Raw genomic sequence first — 22,548 nt, 5'->3', positions numbered from 1 at the left:
GTGGTTTCTCTTTGCTTATTAGATGTTTTTCATGCCCATAATATGGACTAGGTCTTTTACCAAACAGGGCTATCTTCTGTATACCACTCCTACCTTGTCACAACACAACTGATTGGCTCAAACGCATTAAGAAGGAAAGAAATTCCACAAATTAACTTTTAACAAGCCACACCTTTTAATTGAAATGCATTCCAGGTGACTACCTCATGAAGCTGGTGAAGAGAATGCCAAGAGTGTGCAAAGCTGTCATCAAGGCAAAGGTTGGCTACTTTGAAGAATCTCAAATATATTTAGATTTCCTTTAACCTTTTTTGCTTACTACACGATTCCATATGTGTTACTTCATTCTGCTGATGTCTTCACTATTACTCTACAATGTCGAAAATAGAAGAAAAAACTGGAATGAGTGGGTGTCCAAACTTTTGACTGGTACTGTATATTAAACATTAGATACAGCTAAAGACTAACCACCAAGTCTTTTAAAGATCATATCTACTACAGAGTTGAAAAAAACCCTGTTTCCAACAATAGGAGGATCGTCCAACAGTATATTCTAGTCTAGGAGAATCGTGTTTGCTCACAGAGTTTTTTGTGCGGGCGGACTCGCTTGCGTTCTCGCTGGCGCTGTGATGCATACGCTTCCGTGTGCAAAGGGGGGATTTGTGCACTGAGCGTTTCCTGCAAAGAAATGAGATGTCATGGAAATCCAACACTAGCCATGCCACATGTTCAGGGGAGAGGAGGCAGAACGCGTGCGCCAAGGAAAAGCAGCATCTCCTTTGGGCAGTCAGCTGAAAGAAATTCGAATTTGAGACAATTTGGAGATTAGAAAACCAGTGTGACTGCTTTAGCTTTTTACGATGTCAGTTCACCCTTTCCATTTTTAGACTGATCAGACCATACCAGATGCTGGTTGGACCAATAACTTTACAAATTCACAGGCACTCTGTCCAAGACATGGACTTATTTATATTAGGATTCTGAGGTATACACCCTTTAAAGAGACTTAAACCTAGTAATAAGCCCACCTTAGACAGACCAAACCCTTTCGCATCTGCTGTGCGCAACAACCACTTTCTCTTCAACACAAAACTCTTATTTTCTTTACTAGCATTACATCACATTTATGATCTGTGAAGTCAGTGCATTGGTATATACCTGGAACTCTCCTGCTAGACCGCCCCTAAAGGCCCAAGGCTCTTGGTCTCCACTAAGGAACTGTGCAGTGGCCTGACTACGGCACCCTGTTAGGAGCACACAGCGGCGGATGGACACAGCATTACCATGGGACCCAGAGATAGAACGGAACTTGCAGATAGGTGGTGGTGGGGGGGGTGGGGGGGGGGGGGGTTCAAGGAGGGTCAGGTTATCATTATTTTCCAATAACTCTAAAGAAAATAAAACGTTTTTTTAAATAATAAAATGTGTATGAAATGGGTTTGGCTGGACTTGGGGCTCAAGCAACTAAAGCTTACTTTTGTGTGTCTCACTGGGAAGAATCATTGAGGTTATAAAGCCTGACTCAAACAGTCGGATTCTGGTTCACTTGCAGTGAGAACTTCCAAGTCATCCATACTCTAACTAGCTTAACTGACCTTAGATCAGTGTTTAGGAGGAACTCGTCCTACTGTGTAAGCTTCAGCTGCCGTCGCCCCACTGATCCCAGCACCTCATCTGAAGTCACATTCTCATCTAACCTGCCTCAGCACATGACCAGGGAGCAGGACTCAAACCAGGAAGAGCGAGAGGCTTTGAATTTAAAAAAACTCAACATAGAAAGGACAGTTCCATGCAGACACATAACTAAAAGGGGTGCAGTTTCAGTGCACCTCAAGTGCTCGCTTGACTGGGGAGTACCTACTGTGGTGTTGGCACTCTGCTCCGTTCTTACAAGAGCAGCCTTGAAAATGGTAATGTCAGTCACACCTTTCAAATATATGAGTGATTGCCATCATTAGTTGTTGTGCCTGTGAAGCACTTTGTTACAAAACAAAGTGCTATATAGAGTAAGATCAGATTGATAGACGATGCCACATCTGGTGAGGTCTCCTGTCATGTGTAGACACAGATGCAGCACAAGAACATTACAATAGAGTTAACGCTCCTGCTATAACATACAGTAACAACCTCACCCTGACTAGAACACTTCCTCTGACGAGGCTGGCTCCACTCATCACACAGATGCACCCACAGAGAGGAACTCACAGCTAGCTTTTAGCTGCTTGGGAGTGAATCACTGGAGACACAGATCTCTATTTTAATAAAATTGTTATTTCACAGTTTTGTTCTGCTTGCCTCAGCGTGTCATGTTGCAATGTAAGTTGCTAGTCGCTTTGTGAAGGAACGACTAGTCACTTTCAAAGCATATTAAAGACTGAAAAATGTGGTGTATACTGTAGTTAGCACCCCAAAACTAGAGGATGGTAGAGAGACTAACAATCTGAAAGCCTGGTGTGAACCCCAGTGTGTAGGTGCACCCAGTGCCTGTCCAAGCCACATCTATGAAAAGGCCTACTGGTAAAAACATACATGTTAGAGAGAAACAAATGCTGTCAGAGAAAAAAAGAATAAAATACGTTAACGCTTATCGCTCGCTACTACAGATCGCTGCGCAAAATGTGACTGTGACTTCATCCGGAGGGCAGCTTTCCTTCCATCACCCAAATCAAATCTCTTAATCTGATATGAAAATCAATCAAAACAAAAAACATTTACAATGGTGACAAGGCCAGCAGTGAGCATACGTCGGCCATTGCGATCCAATAGCAGTAGAAACTGGTACTGAGGATTTGTCCATCTGCACACGGTGAAAGGAGAGAACAGTAGAAGATAGTCGTTAGCAAATGTGTCCAAGTAACAACACCAGCGAGGAGAAGGTAAGACTGACTGCCGGTTGCACAACTACAGACCAGTAAGGGGATGAATACATAGAATACAGCTCTTTGATAGGGCCTTGAGGGCGGTTTAGTAATAAAAGAGAAGGTGTTGTCTACAAAACAATAGATTGACCTGATGAGGGAAAGCCTTTATGTTGCTTAATGTTCTGTTTAGCTAGCCCACAGCCAGTGCTGTTTAGAAAGACAGACCTCCACTAAATTATTCACAAAGACCTACAAAATGGTTCTCTACAGTCTAAAATGTTATACTGGTTTATAATGCCATTATAGCTATGATATAGCAGTGGTTCTGCCAGTGTGGGTTTGCTGCCTGCTGTTTACTGTATAGGTTAGAGTCTTCTGCTCTGGACATGAAACATGGTTACTGTGTAACCTACAGGCCATGCTAGTGCTTCAGGGTTGATCAAAACATCTTTCTATGGCTGCAGACGACCTCTCGCAGAAAAGTTGTTCTAACTGTATAATGGTGCATTTGGGATCCCTGACTGGTTGACTCATTATCAAGACATGTTACATGTAGCTGAGGTGTGTGTAAGATGGAGTGTTTTTAAGTCCAAAGAGAATTGGCTCCGATACAGCTAGAATAAACTATTCAGGAGAGGCCAGGCACTCAGAGCCAGCAATAACACTGGTACACAGAGCATGTGTTGAGAATAGGCTCTGCATTGACCTTGCAGACCTCTGCAGTTACTGCATTAGTGAGGGCATTTTATGAAATTAATAGTTTCAATACGGTAACACATTGCCTCAGAGCATTCATTGTTATCTTTGTTCTTGCACCAGAATGGCCTTCCACAGTCAGTCACCTTGCTCTCCAAGCTCGTTGGCACGCTAAGGGGTGGGAGTGAACGCAGAAGCCTGTTACTTGACACACAGCAAGCAGCAGTACCCCATATCTGGACCTATCACCACTGATACAGACACTTCACTTAGTTGTGGTGGACCAATTTATTTCGGTGTGGCTAGCAGTGCAAGCGGCATTCAGTCTGTCGAAAAGTAAAATGAACAAATCAAAAAGTGCAATAAAAACAGAATCAAAACAACGATTGACAAGCAATGTAGCAGATGTCTGTCTGGCACTGGTGGATATATAAACTAAGCCTAAGTTATCCTAATACGAGCCCGTATGAGCTGAGAACAAGAGTGCTCTAGACTCACCTTGAACACAGGTGAAAGCCAAGAGAAGTGAAATATTGCGTTGCCAAGTCAAATATGCTTTATCCATCTGTTAAGCAGACTGGGCAGTGGGCACTATAGTTACAGTACCTGTGCAGATGATTAATATGGGCATGACTAAACTACCTAAGACTGGACGGCAGATGAAAAATCATACAGCTGCACTATCAATTTTTAGCATGGAGAAAGTGTAATATGGTCATAAACATATCTGTAATGCTCATAAACATGCTTACCTCAATGGTATTCACCTTTGTGTATACTTTCAGCTCATCTAAAACTAGCCATGAGAATAGCTGCATTTTCACTGGATTAATAACTTCATCATGAAGCTTAAAGACGTGACATTTATTTGTTCATGCCTACAGTATATGCGTTTCATGTCCTACACTTACTAACTGTTCTGCTGCTCTGAGGAGTCGGAGTCATGCTGAATCGTTCCAGGTGTCCATACCATACGTACCTAGTTGGTCTGTGTGTATGAGTAGGGACGTCAAACATTCAGGCTGCTGCACGGAAACTATGGAGACTCTAGTCTAGAGCATTTTTAAACTCTCGAAATGGTTAAATAAGTGAGAAACAGATGTCATTGTTGTACTAGTTCGTGAGTGGGCAACATATACTATCATCTTAAATTAACATGTTGAATGACTTTTGTATATTGCGCTAATTTCCCTAACGTGGACAGTTTGTGTTACTACCTTACACAAAGCTTGCATTGTAACCCTATAACATTAAGTGGAATTACACATCCTTTTTTACCTCAGATTGGTGATGTTAGTATAAAAGTTTATAGTCATCACAATGACATAAGATTGACTGCTTAAAGCATATCAATATCATAGGTTTTGTACTGTTGATTTTGTAACATGCTGGTATGCACAGGACTTAGAACGCAGAGTTAATGAAATGGCACGGAACAGTCGGGGCGGTCTCTCTATCAAAGTCGCTGGCCACACACCAATACATGGATTTGACATTCAGACTATCACTTAAATAGCAGCCAACCATTGTCACTGTTGATGTCCTATGCCACGTCGTGATTATTTTACATTAACTAACAGAAAATGAAGTCTGTCCCCTTTTCCATGATGGTAGCCTCCCGAAATCAACATCCAATACATAGATATAAGCCTTCTACAAGTTCTCATCTAACCAACCATGTATAGGTTATTCCAAGTTTCAGTGTGGCCGTTGAATAGTGTTAGTTTGAACAGCGCTACAGCCCAAACATTTGCCCCCTGCTTTATTGATTTTAGCGTGATATCGAAGTGATTAACAAAGTGATTAACAAAAAAAGTGTTGCGTACACTGACCGCGTTGGCGACCCACTTGAATCAAAATGCAACACTTCAAAATGATGTCTTCCACAAATTGTCCTATAACCAGTGATGTACACATTATTCCCAGATTCAGTGTGTTTTTTTTTGAGCTGTGTTAGTTCTCCCCCCTCTCACGCAATCGATTTCAACGTGACATCAATATGAATGGTTGCCAAATAAGTGTTGTGTTTCTCTTTCTGTTTCGGTGACCCACAAATCAAAATGCATCACTCCAAAATGTAACTGACTGTCTTTTACAGGTTGTTGTTTAACCAGTGATGTAAAAAAAATATTTTAAAAATCTGTTTTTTTTGTTGTGTTAGTTTCAAAAGCATGTACAACATGATTTCCTCGCTATTTCAGTGATTTATTGACACTTGTCAAGACAACTGTATTTTTGGTGATTGATTACTATTGATTACTATTGTTGTACATGCATGTGTAGATTGAAAACAGAAACATAAAATGTTCTAAGTGTCATAAACTGTTTCTGCATATTAGTTATTGATTTGGACAGATTCAAATTGTTTTGACATTGGGCTATTTATGAAAATGTAATGTCAACCGGAGGCAGCGTCAGCATTAATTTCCAATGGCATTGTACTTAATCGGGTAAAAACTGCTGAATGATTCCAAAAATGTGCCGCGATTGATTTATTTTGATGATATATCAGAAATCACCAAAACGGGTTTGCCCTGCCTAATATGAGTGTGGATGTGTGAGCGTGTGTGTGTGTCCGTGCGTACCTAGCCACTGGACAAAGGACTTGACCATGGAGGTGATGCTCTTGATGTCCCAGATGTAGGGGTAGAGGTCGTAGAGGATGGTGCGGTTGGCTGAATTAGAGAGCCTGGTGAACATCTGGATGACCGAGCAACACATCTCCTCAAACTTCTCAGCCCGGCACTTCCACTCCGCAACCTGGGGGCAGACAACAGGGTGGTGTTCTTTAGGGCACCCTATCTCTTTAAACAGAATCTTAAATACACACCCCCAGAAATCACAATTAGTCAATATTCAGCTTGAATCTTTCCAAAATTCGATGTATAATTTTAAATGAAGCTTCCTTTACTGATACAATATTTTCCATGCTTTCCCCCTTTGTATATACCATAGATATTCAACCAAAACAATCTTGCTGAGGGAAATGTATCATCACAAACAATATTCCTAATCTGTTTCAGATAACAGATAAATAATTACAAATCTTCTTAGCGGTGTTTGCTACATTGCCCCCCCAAAAAATCCATATTGGAAGTTGACTGGGCTGATGTATACAGATTCTGATAAAATTGGGAAACATGCTGAGAGATTTATTTTGGATTTTCATTTGGAGTTTTTGATCATTCATTTACATCAGAAGTCATTCCGCCTGCCCCTTTTTCTAAATTAAAGAAATATTTTGTATTTCTCTCTTCCATCCATCTTTGTCTGGATCTTACAAATGCTCCCTGGGCCTTTTCCTCGTAGATACAGTCTAACTGCATTTGCAGTGATGATAACTCCAGTAATTCCTGATTAGTTAGATCAGTTTTTTTTGTACAATCCATTATTCCCTTTATGATGTTATATTATTTCTCTCTTTTGACACAAGAAATTTCTTTCCCCATCGTTTCTCTTTGCTTATTTGAGCTGTTCTTGCCATAATATGGACTTGGTCTTTTACCAAATAGGGCCGTCTTCTGTATAACACCCCCCCCCCCCCCCTACCTTGTCACAACACAACTGATTGGCTCAAACGCATTAAGGAAAGAAATTACACAAATTAACTTTTAACAAGGCACACCTGTTAATTGAAATGCATTCCAGGTGACTACCTCATGAAGCTGGTTGAGAGAATGCCAAGCGTGTGCAACGCTGTCATCAAGGTAAAGGGTGGCTACTTTGAAGAATCCCAAATATATTTAGATTTGTTTAACACTTTTTTGGTTACTACATGACTCCATGTGTTGTTAAGTTGTAAAGAAAAAGTCTTGAATGTGTAGGTGTGTCCAAACTCTGTTTTTGTTGCAACTACAGCTTAAAATGAACAACTTTGTGAGAAACCTCTAAAATTGTTCCTCAGCTAGAAATTTTACGACCTCTCATGCCGCCATCTTGAGCGACCCCTCATCCACAGCCTTAGTTAGAACTAAATATATCGACACGGCAAAACGGTAATCTCCGTGAGGAGATTTTACATTGTGTGTCCAACAGCATGGATACAGTTTCAGTGTTTTAGACCCACCCCCAATGGCTGCATGAAGGTACTACACAACTACCATTTTATACCGCAGTGGTGATCACCACCACACCTGAATATTTCATAGCTCTGAATATAAGAAAGAAAAACTAATGACTAACAAGGCTAATTTAGGGATAATTTCCCTCCTAACTACCCATCCCCTACACCTACCTTCTCTGGTTCCTTGCCCTCGCAGTTGACGCTGACGGTGCTGCTATTGGCCCGTAGCCAGTTGAACTCCTTGAGCATGTGCAGGGCTTTGGGTCCGTATTCATAGGGCAGGTAGAAGAGCTCAGCTAGCAGGGTCAGGTCCTCCAGAGAGAGAGGCTCTGCCGTGTACAATGCCTTCTCATTGGGACCAGGTACAAAGACATCCTGAAAGACAAATACAAGTAATTGTTTAAACATAAGTCACTTAATTGAAAATCACTTTGGAAAATCTGAGTCACAGACACACACATACGTACGTCACACACACCAGAACTGGGTTCAAACACTATTTAAGATATATTCCCGACGCAAAGACATTTGAAAGTAAGTATTTGTATATTTCTTGTTTGAAAATACAAGTAGTTGAATATTGGAATGCATTTGGAAATACACTTGGAAAGTATTGGCATGTATTTTAAAATACACTTGTCTGTGTATTTGAGTATTTTAAAATACAATATTTAAATACTCCCATGCATTTGAACCCAGGTCTGGTATTTGAAATAATGTATTTGAAAATAGTTTCAAATACTAAGCTATTTGTAGGAATTGTTTTGAAAATACTTTGAACCCAGTTCCAACACGCACACAAACGACTTACCTGTTTGAGCTGTTCGTCTGTTTGCATGGGGGCCATGTCAATGTCCTCCTCTGGAGACTTGGACTCAAGAACCAGGACTTCCCTGTCTGTGTCCATGGGCTTCAGATCCTCTGCCATCTTGTCTATAAGGACCAGGCTGCTCTTGGTCTCATTTGCAGCCTCCGCTACAGGGTCTGACTCTGGGTCCGTCTCATCTGGTTTCTCCACAACCATCTCCATGGGCTCTTCATCAGAGTCCTTCTTCTCAACATCCACCTGAACAACATTGGAAACATTTAGAAAACTTTTAGGAAACAAGTTATTGCGTCACCATCTTGGTGAGCCCATGTAGAATTGTGTGTTATTCTTGATCAGTTGTAATGAAATATTTTGTTTTGTTGTACTGTATGTAGACTGTGAGACTTGGCACAACAGAGACAAACCAGGGAAACCAACTTAAAACCATTGGATGTGCACTGCATACTGTATGTTCTACCCTATCTAATATAAAAATGATCTAAGTTAAATCAGTAACTACCTCCTCCACCTCTTGTTGTTGCAGTCTCTTGGCCATGGGGTGGTTGTTGGGGTCAGGGGCGCCTGTGGGGGTCATGATGGGCTGTTGGAACACTGTAGTGACTGTAGTAGCAGAGCAGAGGGAGGAGGCACCTAGTGATGACACATCAATAGCTGAACTCTTAGCTCCGCTGTGGGGTACCTGGCGACCTGGGGAGGAGACAAGATCAGAGACATTGTCAACATGCTATACAAGAGGCTTTTATAACAAATATCAACATACTAGACAAAAATAGAATGGCTAGCTTTAATGCATGAGTGAAATAAGTGTTTAAAATCCAGTGCTGAATTTTTCAAGAGACATTTACCATGGTTTCAAATGATACAGTATGAAGTAAGGAAACAAACACGTTATTTAAGTGACAATGCCAGAGAAGCAGGTGATCGGAGGACATATTGGCACGGGTGTTTAGGCCCAAGACGAAGTCGAGGGCTGGAAAATCGTTCCAATATATAATCCAAACACTGGCTTCAAGGGCATTGTCACTTTTATACAACGGGTTACCAAAATATTCTAATAATGATTGACATTTTTTAATTAAAAACATTATTTTGATGCATTTATTCATACTATTTCATCCTTCCACAAGATATAGTCCCAACACAAGTCTAGGGTTGCTACCCAAGCCAGCTGGTCGTTCGTTCTATTGGCTCTGTTGACAGAGATGCGACCCAGTCGTTCAGTCTTTTTGTTCTATATCTATGGACGCGACCCAATTCTTTGTTCTAAAATGTTCCATTGCCATACTGGCTGGCAATGTTCTTATCCCTTCCTTGCTAGCTAGCCAACTACAAAGCAACAATCTATACGCAATATTAAAGCTGATCCATCCCCTAATAAAAAATGTATATATAAAAAAAGCAAGCCAACTACGGCTAACTTACAGTCATGTCAAACAGTGCAGACAAAATAACAACAGTAGCTGCTTTTGCATAACCTGTTTTCTAGTGAAATTTATTTGGATACATCCTGAACAATAAGATAATGAGGCACGATTTCACCTGGCATAGAAAATGGACTCTCACATCAGGACACTGTTACTCAGAGGAGCTAGTAAACAACACAGCTAATACAATATCTTTAAACTGAAGCAGGAAAGACTGCAAACTAGCAGTCTAGTTTGCATACATCCATAAAAAAATATGCCAGCTGATTCATGATTTCGACTGGCTGAGAAAAGCTGCCTTCCTCTGTCTAGTCCCGACCCCGACACGTTCATTACTATGGGACAGTTGGAGATCAAATTTGAATATTGAAACAATGTTGCAAATGTCAGAGACAGACAGCAAGGTTTATACAAATCTCCGCTGTTGAAAATAAAATGTTAGTCTAAAAGAAACGTGAGATAACGTCAAGATGCTTTTATAGGAGATAAAGTTTATAAAGTGCCCGACTGGGCTAATGAGACAGTAGATTGCACAGTCAGGGGGAACAGAGTAAATATGCATTTTAACATCATAGATTTAGCCGATGGTAACTTGTGGAACAGACACCGGCTGGAATGTGCTTTTAACCAATCAGCATTCAGGATTAGACCCACCAGTTGTATAAATGAGAGATGATAGGTAGGTGACGGTTCTTACTGTTGTACTGGTGAGGCACTACAAACTCCCCCAGCCACTCTGTGAGAGCCAGTTTCAGGGCCAGCTGAGGGCTGTACAACATGTCTGTCTCTAACTCCTCATCACTGCCCTCATTCTCCAGCTTGATCTGGATAGACACGGTACTGTCCTCTCCATCCGCTGAGAGGAGGGAGGAGGATGGAGGAAGGAGAGAGAGGGGGGAAGGGAGAGAGAGGAGGAAGAGAGATAAATAAGATTAATATGACTTTATTGGTACATTTCACACAAAATCCAACCGAAATTTGACTTCTGCTTTTAACCCAACCCCTCGAAAGACACATTCAGGTTTTGGAGAGGTGCGGGGGGCTGCCACACTGATCACCAAACAGATCACCATTACCAGGTGTAATGTACAGGCCTGTTTGAATACTGTGAAAGTGCCTCCTTCCCTTCCTCTATTGGAGTAATCAATAACGTGATTGGATTTAATTGAAAGCCATGTAATCTGAATAGACACAACGCTGTCCTCTTTCGAGGATAGATATAATATTTTCTGTCATTCTTAAAAACCAAACAGACACAAGACTTTGGCAGACACTTCGTGTACCTTGTGTGACGGTGAGTGACCCTACTCTACAAATACCAAAACATTCACTCAATTGTCGTCATTAATTGGCAATAACACTCTCAGATTCAGGACAACAATGAAAACCAACACACACAGCAGTCGTGAGAACCAAAGCTGTACATCCATGCTTTAAGAAATGTGTATTTTTAGCTCAATCGAGCACATTACAGAACATCATTTCCCTGACGAATAAATCTAATTAAGTAAGTGAATAAATAAATAAACTAAGTCCACCCCGGTCAGACGTACCCATGACGATGATATTATGTGTGATTTCATAGTACCCGAATCCGAATGTGCCAGAAATCAAGTCAGACTTACTCATGGCAACATCCTTGCGCACTCCGTTCATGTTGGACTTGTACCAGGTGGCCAGGGTGTGGATGGCCACGAAGTTAGACTCGAACTCACAGTTGGGGTTGGTGAGAACCCCCTTGAGGCGGGGGATGAGCTCTGTGGAGCGCCCCTTGTACGGCCCCAGGAACAGACGCTTCTGGTCGTAGTCGTTGGCATGGATATTGTCCCAGATTACCGGAGCTCTCTTCAGGATCTTAGAGACCTCCTCTATGGACTCCACTGTAATGTCTTTGGATACCACCTTAGGACCTAGAAAAATAATGTCCGATGTAGGAGTCATGCAAGTTCTAAAGTATATAAAAAAATATGTTACACGGTCCGTTACTGTGTTTTTATCTTATAATGGTAAGGTTAATTCCATCTAATGAGTGCCAAAACATGTTGGATATGAACTAGTTTGGATCTACTGTACCTGTCCACAGCACTTCAATACCAGGAAGCAGCTTCTCTCCCACTGTGTGCAGGTAGGGAGACTGGGCCACATTGGGGTAACAGAACGTTCCACAGTACTCTGGTTTTAGGGAGACAATGAAAAACATACATGAAATTGACATCTTCCTTCAACTTTGAATCTAGAACAAATTTCAGTAACAACATACAGGGTTACCTGTTACCTGTGGGGCAGAAGAGGAAGGTCTCAGGCTCTCCCAGGTACTGAAAGATCTCATTGGTGATGGACACCTGGGCATGGGCGAAGGAGCTGAACACTTCCTTGTCGGCGGGACACATGTTGTGGTCGATGTCGTCAAACAGTAAGGCAAATGACTTGCAGCCAAAGTGAGTTACCTAATGGAGAGAATGAATAATTATATTTTATGTTAAGACTCCGGCAAACGAGTGAGTGCAGACCGTCAAGGATGTAGAGGCTATGTATTTCATCAAGGATGTAGATTAGACTATAGGCCTGCATTCTTAACTGTGGTTAAAGATTATCGTTATTAGCAAGACAGTACTCCTCTAACCCAATCCTAAAATCTCTATAAGCACATAAGGAGTTATTGTAGTGCGTCGTCTGCAAGGAGGAAGGAGAGATGCATTTAAAAAAACTTTTTTTTTTACAGTTGGTTACCTGGTCCAGTTTCCTCTTGAGTGTGGACACTTCTTTCTGGTTAGAGAAGGTGATGTCTAGGCCTGGGGAGATGGCATAGATGAACTCGGTCCCATACTCCTTTGCAGCACTAATCAGGGTCATCAGTTGTTCTATAAGAGAGAGATGCATTAGTTTCAGATACTATTTCACATCAGCGTGACATCCACTCACACACACTCAGAATGGATGTGAAATATGTGAGGCACGGTTTGTTTATTACATCGCTGTATTGTAGCTAATATTTCAAATATGTCCTGAAATGCTGAAAGGGTGCTCAGACATAGGAATGTAAAACAAATGCTATGAGTAGGTTCAAGGCGGCAACTTAATTCCCTTCGAAAATGTTTCATGCTGACGCGTTTCAGAGCAAGCTTATTTATCAAAGCAGAGCACTATTGCAACAATCACAAGCAGCAACACCTGTGCACTTTTGTTTGTTTATTACATATTTGTCTGTATATGTGACAGGAATAGGTCCAATCCATGGCCATGATGAGACAACCTTACCTGCTTCTTCTACTGAGTACATCTCTCTCCAGAACATCCTGTGTTTGTAGTCATCTTTAGGCGCGTAGAGGTATGTGTTCAAGCCCCATTTCTGCTGTCTGGGGAACAACACATAGTGATTAACACAGGCTTTGTGTGACATGGTTTGTTTTGTTTATCACAGAACATATTGACTAAATTGATTTAAGCGATTTCTAATTTGATGATATTGAAAACTTCAGTACATTCACTGATCCCATTATGATAGAGCACTATTCAACACCTTATGCCAGCCTGCTGTACATAACCATTAAATTACCTCCTGAACAGCTCTTTCCTTTGTTCCATTGTCCATGGCCGGCCATAGAAGCCTGTTGCAAACAAAAGAAGAAAGATTGTCAATTAAGCCCTTGTTCTACTAACCCAGAGGCGTGTGGATGCTATTTGAATGTCTCAGTGTGCAGTATGTAGGAAGTTAGCATTATCTCGCGAAACTTCAGCTAACTAGTGAGCGCAATGACTGGATAAAAACGGTATCCACGAGTTCATCAGACTCTGGGTAAGTAGAGAAATTAAAGAATCTTAAATGACAGAATCTCGCAGAATCCCTTTAACACACACAGCAAACATTCCAGGCCTGCAGACATCCACCCCTATCTATTCCCCTGGCTGTGTACATTCAGCTGCCATGTGTGTGCCCTGAAGACTGTATGGGTGTTGCATCAGGCTCCTCCTTGATCAGTGTTTGCCACACATAGTGTAGCAAGAGGCTGTTGTTTAGCAGTGTTTTTTGTAGCTCATTTTAGTGATGTATTTTATTAAGTTTTAAAAAAAAGTGTTAATTCAATATTGTTGTAATTGTCATTATTACAAATACATGTTTGTATATATAAAAAAAAATATATATATATATATATATATATATATATATATATATAAATTAATACATTTAAAAAAAAAAAAAAAAAACATCGGCCGTTTAATCTGTATCGGCGTTGAAAAATCTTAATCGGTCGACCTCTAGTTCAAATAACAGACTGGAAGCTTCAAAAGGAGGGTGGTACTTGGAATCACCGTGCTTCCTCTATAAACCATGGTTACCTGCAAGGAAACACGTGCTGTCATCATTGCTTTGCACAAAAAGGGCTTCCCAGGCAAGGATATTGCTGCCAGTAAGATTGCACCTAAATCAACCATTTATCGGATCATCAAGAACTTCAAGGAGAGTAGTTCAATTGTTGTGAAGGCGGCTTCAGGGCGCACAAGAAAGTCCAGCACGCGCCAGGACCGTCTCCTAAAGTTGATTCAGCTGCTAGATCGGGGCACCACCAGTACAGAGCTTGCTCAGGAATGGCAGCAGGCAGGTGTGAGTGCATCTGCACGCACAGTAAGGCAAAGACTTTGAGGATGGCCTGGTGTCAAGAAGGGCAGCAAAGAAGCCTCTTCTCTTCAGGAAAAACATCAGGGACAGACTGATATTCTACAAAAGGTACAGGGATTGGACTGCTGGACTGGGGTAAAGTCATTTTCTCTGATGAATCCCCTTTTCGATTGTTTGTGGCATCCGGAAAAAAGCTTGTCCGGAGAAGACAAGGTGAGCGCTACCATCAGTCTTGTGTCATGCCAACAGTAAAGCATCCTGAGACCATTCATGTGTGGGGTTGCTTCTCAGCCAAGGGGGTGGGATCACTCACAATTTTGCCTAAGAACACAGCCATGAATAAAGAATGGTACCAACACATCCTCTGAGAGCAACTGCTCCCAACCATCCAGGAACAGTTTGGTGACGAACAATGCCGTTTCCAGCACGATGGAGCGCCTTGCCATAAGGCAAAAGTGATAACTAAGTGGCTCGGGGAACAAAACATTGATATTTTGGGTCCATGGCCAGGAAACTCGCCAGACCTTAATCCCATTAAGAACTTGTGGTCAATCCTCAAGAGGCGGGTGGACAAACAAAAACCCACAAATTCTGACAAACTCCAAGCATTGATTATGCAAGAATGGGCTACCATCAGTCAGGATGTGGCCCAGAAGTTAATTGACAGCATCTCAGGGCGGATTGCAGAGGTCTTGAACAATAAGGGTCAACACCGCAAATATTGAGTATTTGCATCAAACTGCATCAAACTTGTAATTGTCAATAAAAGCCTTTGACACTTATGAAATGCTTGTAATTATACTTCAGTATTCCATAGTAACATCTGACAAAAATATCTAAAGACACTGAAGCAGCAAACTTTGTAAAAATTAATATTTGCGTCATTCTCAAAACTTTTGGCCACGACTGTACAGTCTCCATCACTGGCCCAGGTTTTTGGCATAGGTGGTAAAGCTCTCATTCCTGGACTGCAACATTGTGCCCTCCACAGCACTTGATATACATGGATTACTATATTTAGATACTTCAAATACTACCTAAGACACTTTGGCTATTTATCTCCATACTCAATAAATGGTGAAACAGTATGTGTGATGGTGTTCTTTGTCCGATATGTATATGCATGAAACGTACATTATGGAAAACATGCCTCGCACTCAGTCGTAGTTAGTAGAATAATGAATTTATTGACAAGATCTTAGCACTCAACTTTTAGAAGGTTAGTAGGAAATGTAATCATTTAAACCACCTAAATATACTCCCAGTCAATGAACATTTAGTATTTGAAACTAAAACATTAATTCCCAACTGCTTTTTCTTTAATCCTACAGGCTCTTTGTCATTCTCCATACCTTATATTCTAATGCATCCAACATTATGCACACTCACCATGGTATAGGGAAGCTGCTGGTTTAGAACTCAAACTCTGGATTTCTTATTGCAGAGCACATTGTACAACTGTTTTTAGAGAATATTGTATTGCAAGGTATGCTATGCCATATGTACTGGCTAATATGCAACTGTCATTTTTAAAGTTCCATTCTATCTACAGGCTTTTATTTTGGGCTTCTATTCAAAGTATATGATTGAATTTCTTTAAGCCTGCAGTTAGTTACTTGAAATTAGACAATCACGCCAAAACATGATTCAACAATTGAACTCACTGACAAAGAGATGGCTCATGAAACACAAATTGACATTTACAGTAGAAGGATAGTCTAAAACATTGGCAAGCTTTCAATAAATTGGCTAAATGGTCAACGTAGTTACCTCTTCATGTGAACAAGACCATTGATATGGTACGCTGCATATTTTATATGCACTCAAACATATATTTATTATTTCAGTCTGGAAGCTAGCTACCTATATCGGTTCCTCTTCATCAGACAGTAGCTAGCGTTTTCACAAGAGGCTGTGTTTACATCGTAGATAGAAGCAGGCCATTGGCTACCTTCATCACAAGGGGTATGTACAGGAGTTCTGGTTGGTTTAGTTTAGCAGGCAGTGTTGAAATATACTATTTATGAGAAAATTTGTAATAATTGAAGGTGCCAACAAATGCTATACATTTTTTACTGCCATTACAAAGAAAAACAGAGAGGCAGATAAACCAAAAAAACAACATCTAACCACGCACTTAGCTGTTCACTCCAATTTGCATACCGCCCCAACAGATCCACAGACGATGGCATCTCTATTGCACTACACACTGCCCTTTCCCACCTGGACAAAAGGAACACCTATGTGAGAATGCTATTCATTGACTACAGTGCAGCATTCAACACCATAGTGCCCTTACAGCTCATCAATAAGCTAAGGATCTTGGGACTAAACACCTACCCCTGCAAATGGATCCTGGACTTCCTGACTGGACGCCCCCAGGTGGTAAGGGTAGGTAACAACACATCCGCCACAGTGATTCTCAACACAGGGGTGCGTGCTCAGCCCCCTCCTGTACTCCCTGTTCACTCATGACTGCACGGCCAGGCACGACTCCAACACCATCATTAAATTTGTCGATGACACAACAGTGGTAGGCCTGATCACCGACAACAACGAGACAGCCTATAAGGAAGTCAGAGACCTGGCCGTGTGGTGCCAGGACAACAACCTACCACTCAACGTGATCAAGACAAAGGAGATGATTGTGGACTACAGGAAAAAGAGGACCAAGCACGCCCCCATTCTCATTGACAGGGCTGCAGTGGAGAAGGTTGAGAGATGTCCACATCACCAACAAACTAATATGGTCCAAGCACACCAAGACAGTCGTGAAGCAGGCACGACAAAACCTATTCCCCCTGAGGAAACTAAAAAGACTTGGCATGGGTCATCAGATCCTCAAAAGGTTCTACAAATGCACCATCGAGAGCATGGTTGCATAACTGCTCGACCTCCAGCCGCAAGGCACTACAGAGGGTAGTGAGAACGGCCCAGTACATCACTGGGGCCAAGCTTCCTGCCACCCAGGACCTCTATACCAGGCAGTGTCAGAGGAAGGCCATAAAAATTGTCAAAGACTCCAGCCACCCGAGTCATAGACTGTTTGGTACCGGAGCACCAAGTCTAGGTCCAAGAGGTTTCTAAACAGCTTCTACCCCCAAGCCATAAGACTCCTGAACAAATAGTCAAATGGCCACCCAGACTATTTGCCTTGCCCCCCCCACTCTGTTGTCATCTTATGCATGGTCACATTGATAACTCTACCTACATGTACATACTACCTCAACTGGCCGGTGCCCCCCGCACATTGACTCTGAACCGGCAACCCCGTATATATTGTTATTTTTTGCTGCTGCTCTTTAATTACTTGTCTCTTATTCATATATATTTTTTAACTGCACTGTTGGTTAGGGGCTCATAAGTAAGCATTTCACAGTAAGGTCTACACCTGTTGTATTCAGCGCATGTGACTAATACAATTTGATTTGATTCAACGAGTGGTCTGAGGCAGGCGTTAGATTACGAACTTTTCAAATACAAAGTTAATGGCTTTGGGAAACAGCTCGAAGATTTAAAGAAGCACTATGCAGGAAACACTCAGCAATTTCCTGGTTGCTAAAATTCTAATAGTTCACCTAATTTCAGTTTATGTGACAAAACAAGCAGTGTAGATTCTCTAGTGTAGAGAATCATTGTACCATCTAAAAGAGCTGTAAAATGTATTTTCCATAATCAAAAATATTGTATTTTCAGCTGTTTGAAGCTGGTGTACAAAACTTAAGATCGAAACTTAGTAAAGGGAAGCTAAGAAATAGCTCACACAGAACAGAGAGAACAATTAGAACAGATCAAATGTTATTTGTCACATGCGCCAAATACAACAGGTGTAAACTTTACAGTAGTAAAATGCTTACTTACAAACCCTTAACCAACAATGCAGTTTTAAGAAAATACCCCAAAAAAGTAAGAGATAAGAATAACAAATAATTAAAGAGCAGCAGGCTAAAGTTAAATCTAGACTTGGTTTCCTCTATCGTAATTGCTCCTCTTTCACCCCAGCTGCCAAACTAACCCTGATTCAGATGACCATCCTAACCATGCTAAATTACGGAGACATAATTTATAGATCGGCAGGTAAGGGTGCTCTCGAGAGGCTAGATGTTCTTTACCATTCGACCATCAGATTTGCCACCAATGCTCCTTATAGGACACATCACTGCACCCTATACTCCTCTGTAAACTGGTCATCTCTGTATAACCGTCGCAAGACCCACTGGTTTATGCTTATTTATAAAACCCTGTAAAGCCTCACTCCCCCCTATCTGAGATATCTATTGCAGCGCTCACCCTCCACATACAACACCTGTTCTGCCAGTCACATTCTGTTAAATGTCCCCAAAGCACACACATCCATGGGTAGCTCCTCTTTTCAGATCGTTGCAGCTAGAGACTGGAACGAGCTGCAACAAACACTCAAACTGGACAGTTTTATCTCAATCTCTGCATTCAAAGACTCAATCATGGACACTCTTACTAACAGTTGTGGCTGCTTTGTGTGATGGATTGTTGTCTCTACCTTCGTGCTGTTGACTGTGCCCAATAATGTTTGTACCATGTTTTGTGCTGCTACCATGTTGTTGTTATGTTGTGTTGCTACCATGCTGTGTTGTCATGTGTTGCTGCCTTGCTATGTTGTGGTCTTAGGTCTCTCTTTATGTAGTGTTGTATGTTTTGGCCTATAATTATATTGTATTTATTGTTTAAAAAATATATCCCGGGCCCCTGTCCCCGCAGGAGGCCTTTTGGTAGGACGTCATTGTAAATAAGAATTTGTTCATAACTAACTTGCCTAGTTAAATAAAATAAAACAGTTAATAACAATAGCGGGGCTATATACAGGGGGTACCGGTACATAGTCAATGTGCGGGGGCACAGGTGACGAGGCAATTGAGGTAATATGTACATGTAGGTAGAATTGCTAAAGTGACTCAGATCTACACATTCCTAGGAGAAGGGTGCAATTGCAGCTTGCAAATTTGTGGCGTTCCTGCATGTGGGCATGCAGGACACCCTCTATACTTCTCTGTCGGTACATTTTGAAGCTAGGACAGGCGGGAGGTGGGAGCGCTCCAGTACAGTAGGTGGCGTTAATGCACAATCACGTTGTATGCCAGCCGCTGATAAACCACCCAGAAGAAGGGGTGGGGGTGACAACTAGGCAGCCATACACCGGTAGACCGTGTCCTTCCTCCTGGTGTCACCCCAGCCTCTCACCTGCTGTGCTAGCAGGAGGAGGGAGGCGACCGGTACAGTGTCCTTTCACCCCCGCCTGTCAGGCAGTGTTTTCCCATTGTTCTGTTAACTACAGTGAGTGCAGGTGTTCGGCAGGCGGGAGCGAAGAACACTGTCTACCGGTTTCGCTCCCGCTAGCTAGCAAGGACTCCGGGAGGCGAAAAAATTCAGATAATACATTAAATGGGATGCTAGAGAGGGGGAGGTGTTCATGAATCCAATTGCATGTGGAATGCCCACATGCAGGAACACCCCAAATTGTGGGCTGCAGTTGCACACAATATCACTTCTTATAGACTTGCTTTCAATGAGAATGACAGATCTATAACTCACATTTCTATGTGAATTTGGTCAGGTGGCCCAAGCAGTTACATATTGCAGCTTTAAATTGCTTCTACGAAGTTTCTAATGATAGCCTTATGATGCTTTTGGGAAAGCAGACCGTGATCGATTAAAAAAATTATGACATCCAATAGTTCCTCTGAATGGGTCATCGACCTTGAGCAGTTGTTAATAGTATAATGGAGTGTTAATAGGTGTCCTGCAAAATCACAATTATTCTGGCATTCTTTCTGCATTTGACCAGTATGCAAATCTTGTATGCATCAACATCACAACACGAAAATCACTAGCTATACCAAATCAATGTGATTTTTTTTTCAATATAATATGTTCTACTCACCCTCCACGACTCCACTGATGAATTTCCTGCGGCCCGATAGTTCCACCCCGATGCTTCTCGGTTCTTCCACTGAGCCAGGGGCTTCTGAACCAGCCTCAGACGGCCCCGAGCTTGGGCTCGCCTCAACCTCCACTTGAGACGTCCCCACCACCGCCTTACCTTTCTGAACCATTTCTATAGACTGTCTGTTATCGTAGCTAGCAACAGACAGGGTTTAGGGAAAAAAACGTGCTTGGACGAGGGGAGTCTGACCCGAAACTCCGACAATAGGTTAGCAGGCCATCCGGACGACTTGAAAGGAGAGGGGAAATTAACCGTGTAACGTTAGTTTACTGACAATCCCCGGCGTTGTTCACAGGCCGCAGTGTGAAAAAATATTGCTCGACTTGTCTGTCCAAATTAGATTCTTGCAAACTATTTTCTAGTAAAACGAAACGAAAGCTACTAGCTTCAGTTAGTTGCCAATCTGTAAAAAAATAAAGAAAAGGTCTATCTAATGTAACGTTGCTGACTATCGTCGTGTACCGCTGTGCTAAAATACTTCATTCAGAATAATATTCGTTGACATATTCGTGCGCTAAAATAATAAAATTACGAGTAATCAATGAACGTTATGATTTTTTCCCCCGTTGAATATATATTCATCTTCTAGATTTTCCCTGGTTTTCGCAGCTTCTTCCTGTTTACACCGATTGCGCATGCTCAGAAGACTGGATCAAACCAGTCACAACCGGACTTTTGTGGCAAAACACAATTCCATAACCAAGATAGTAGAGTTCCATAACCAAGATAGTGGACATCTTCTTCTTTGGGTTGGCGGTTCGCATCCAACTTTTGGGTGCGTATGCTGCCACCTACTGTACTGGAGTGTGAGGCCAGTCACAGCCGACCAACATTAACATCCAGTAATACAAAATTGGGGAAAAGGAGAATTACCCTGCCAGCTATTAGCCCACACAAAAAAGTGAAAAGCACCACCCCATTCTACAATTTACCCCTACCTAATCCTATTCCATGCCAACGGTTTGGGAGGACAGAACACTACCACTCAACACCCCCTGCAAATCTTCTGCAGTAAAATCTCTCAATCCCGAATACTTCAATGCAGCTGCCGCCAACCTCACCCTGTACCCATCTTTCTCTACCACTCTCTTCACTGCTTCAGGATACAACACTTTATGTTCTACTCTAACCCCGGCAACCTCAACCTGCTTTTCTCTCACCGGACACCACTGATCTCCAGTCCCATGGGCATTGGAGTCACCAGAGTCTGGCTTTCAGGGCTATAGCCCTGACTGATTTTGCCTCAGCCCGACTCTTTTCCTCTGCTGGCATGGTGTAAAACAAACTAGGCAACACTCCAATCATGTGTCCTACCCTTTTAGTGCTGCCTAAAACCATAACGTCTGTGTACGGTGGCACTTTATGAGGAGGAGTCAAAGTGGTTTTCCAAAGTCATTTTTGATTTGTCCTAAGAAATTATATTTTGGCGCGCGCAAAGTTGGGAACAAGAGACTATTACTATAGCACATGCTATTACTATAGCACATGTTGTTAGCGCATTAAGATGTTATTCAGAGTTATTGAACTCACAAGTAAGCCATATTCGAGTAACTTACATTTCAACATGTTGACTCAAAAGCTGCACTGACAGATAATTTATAGAAGATGGACATATGGTATTTATTCTTGAGAAAGAGGGTGAGAGATGCAGCTCGGCAAACACAGAGACTGCTGTATTTGCAGGAGTAAGTGAATCGATTTTGTGTGTGTTTACAATACAATTATTTAGCATCTAGCTAGCTACAGTTGAAGTCGGAAGTTTACATACACCTTAGCCAACTACATTTAAACTCAGTTTTTCAATGTTCCTGACATTTATTCCAAGTAAACATTCCCTGTTTTAGGTCAGTTAGGATCAGCACTTGATTTTAAGGATGTGAAATGTCAGAATAATAGTAGAGAGAATGATTTCTTTCAGCTTTTATTTCTTTCATCACATTCCCAGTGGGTCAGAAGTTTACATACACTCAATTAGTATTTGGTTGCATTGCCTTTAAATTTTTAACTTGGGTCAAATGTGTCGGGTAGCCTTCCACAAGCTTCCCACAATAAATTGGGTGAATTTTGGCCCATTCCT

At 41.8% G+C, this 22,548-nt stretch overlaps 1 protein-coding gene across 1 annotated transcript in view; it reads right to left on the bottom strand.

The window, feature by feature from the left end:
• oga (O-GlcNAcase) overlaps window positions 1–21,118 on the bottom strand; it is a 30,942-nt gene extending 9,824 nt beyond the window's left edge. Inside the window, exons 1-13 of the mRNA XM_020494909.2 lie at window positions 20,409–21,118; window positions 13,430–13,481; window positions 13,132–13,229; window positions 12,604–12,734; window positions 12,149–12,320; window positions 11,947–12,045; window positions 11,499–11,783; window positions 10,571–10,729; window positions 8,949–9,136; window positions 8,432–8,686; window positions 7,792–7,995; window positions 6,143–6,317; window positions 1,159–1,244 (exon numbers count right to left, since the gene is read on the bottom strand). Of these exons, the coding sequence (XP_020350498.1) occupies window positions 1,159–1,244; window positions 6,143–6,317; window positions 7,792–7,995; window positions 8,432–8,686; window positions 8,949–9,136; window positions 10,571–10,729; window positions 11,499–11,783; window positions 11,947–12,045; window positions 12,149–12,320; window positions 12,604–12,734; window positions 13,132–13,229; window positions 13,430–13,481; window positions 20,409–20,580 (2,076 nt within the window). The 5' untranslated portion in view covers window positions 20,581–21,118. The remainder of the gene's footprint in view (window positions 1–1,158; window positions 1,245–6,142; window positions 6,318–7,791; window positions 7,996–8,431; window positions 8,687–8,948; window positions 9,137–10,570; window positions 10,730–11,498; window positions 11,784–11,946; window positions 12,046–12,148; window positions 12,321–12,603; window positions 12,735–13,131; window positions 13,230–13,429; window positions 13,482–20,408) is intronic.
• Between the last annotated feature and the right edge of the window lie 1,430 nt (window positions 21,119–22,548).

This window comes from Oncorhynchus kisutch, linkage group LG11 (assembly GCF_002021735.2).
Source record: "Oncorhynchus kisutch isolate 150728-3 linkage group LG11, Okis_V2, whole genome shotgun sequence".
NCBI lineage: Eukaryota > Metazoa > Chordata > Actinopteri > Salmoniformes > Salmonidae > Oncorhynchus > Oncorhynchus kisutch.
Note: the sequence above shows the minus strand (reverse complement) of the source record. Positions and strands in the feature narration are given on the sequence as shown.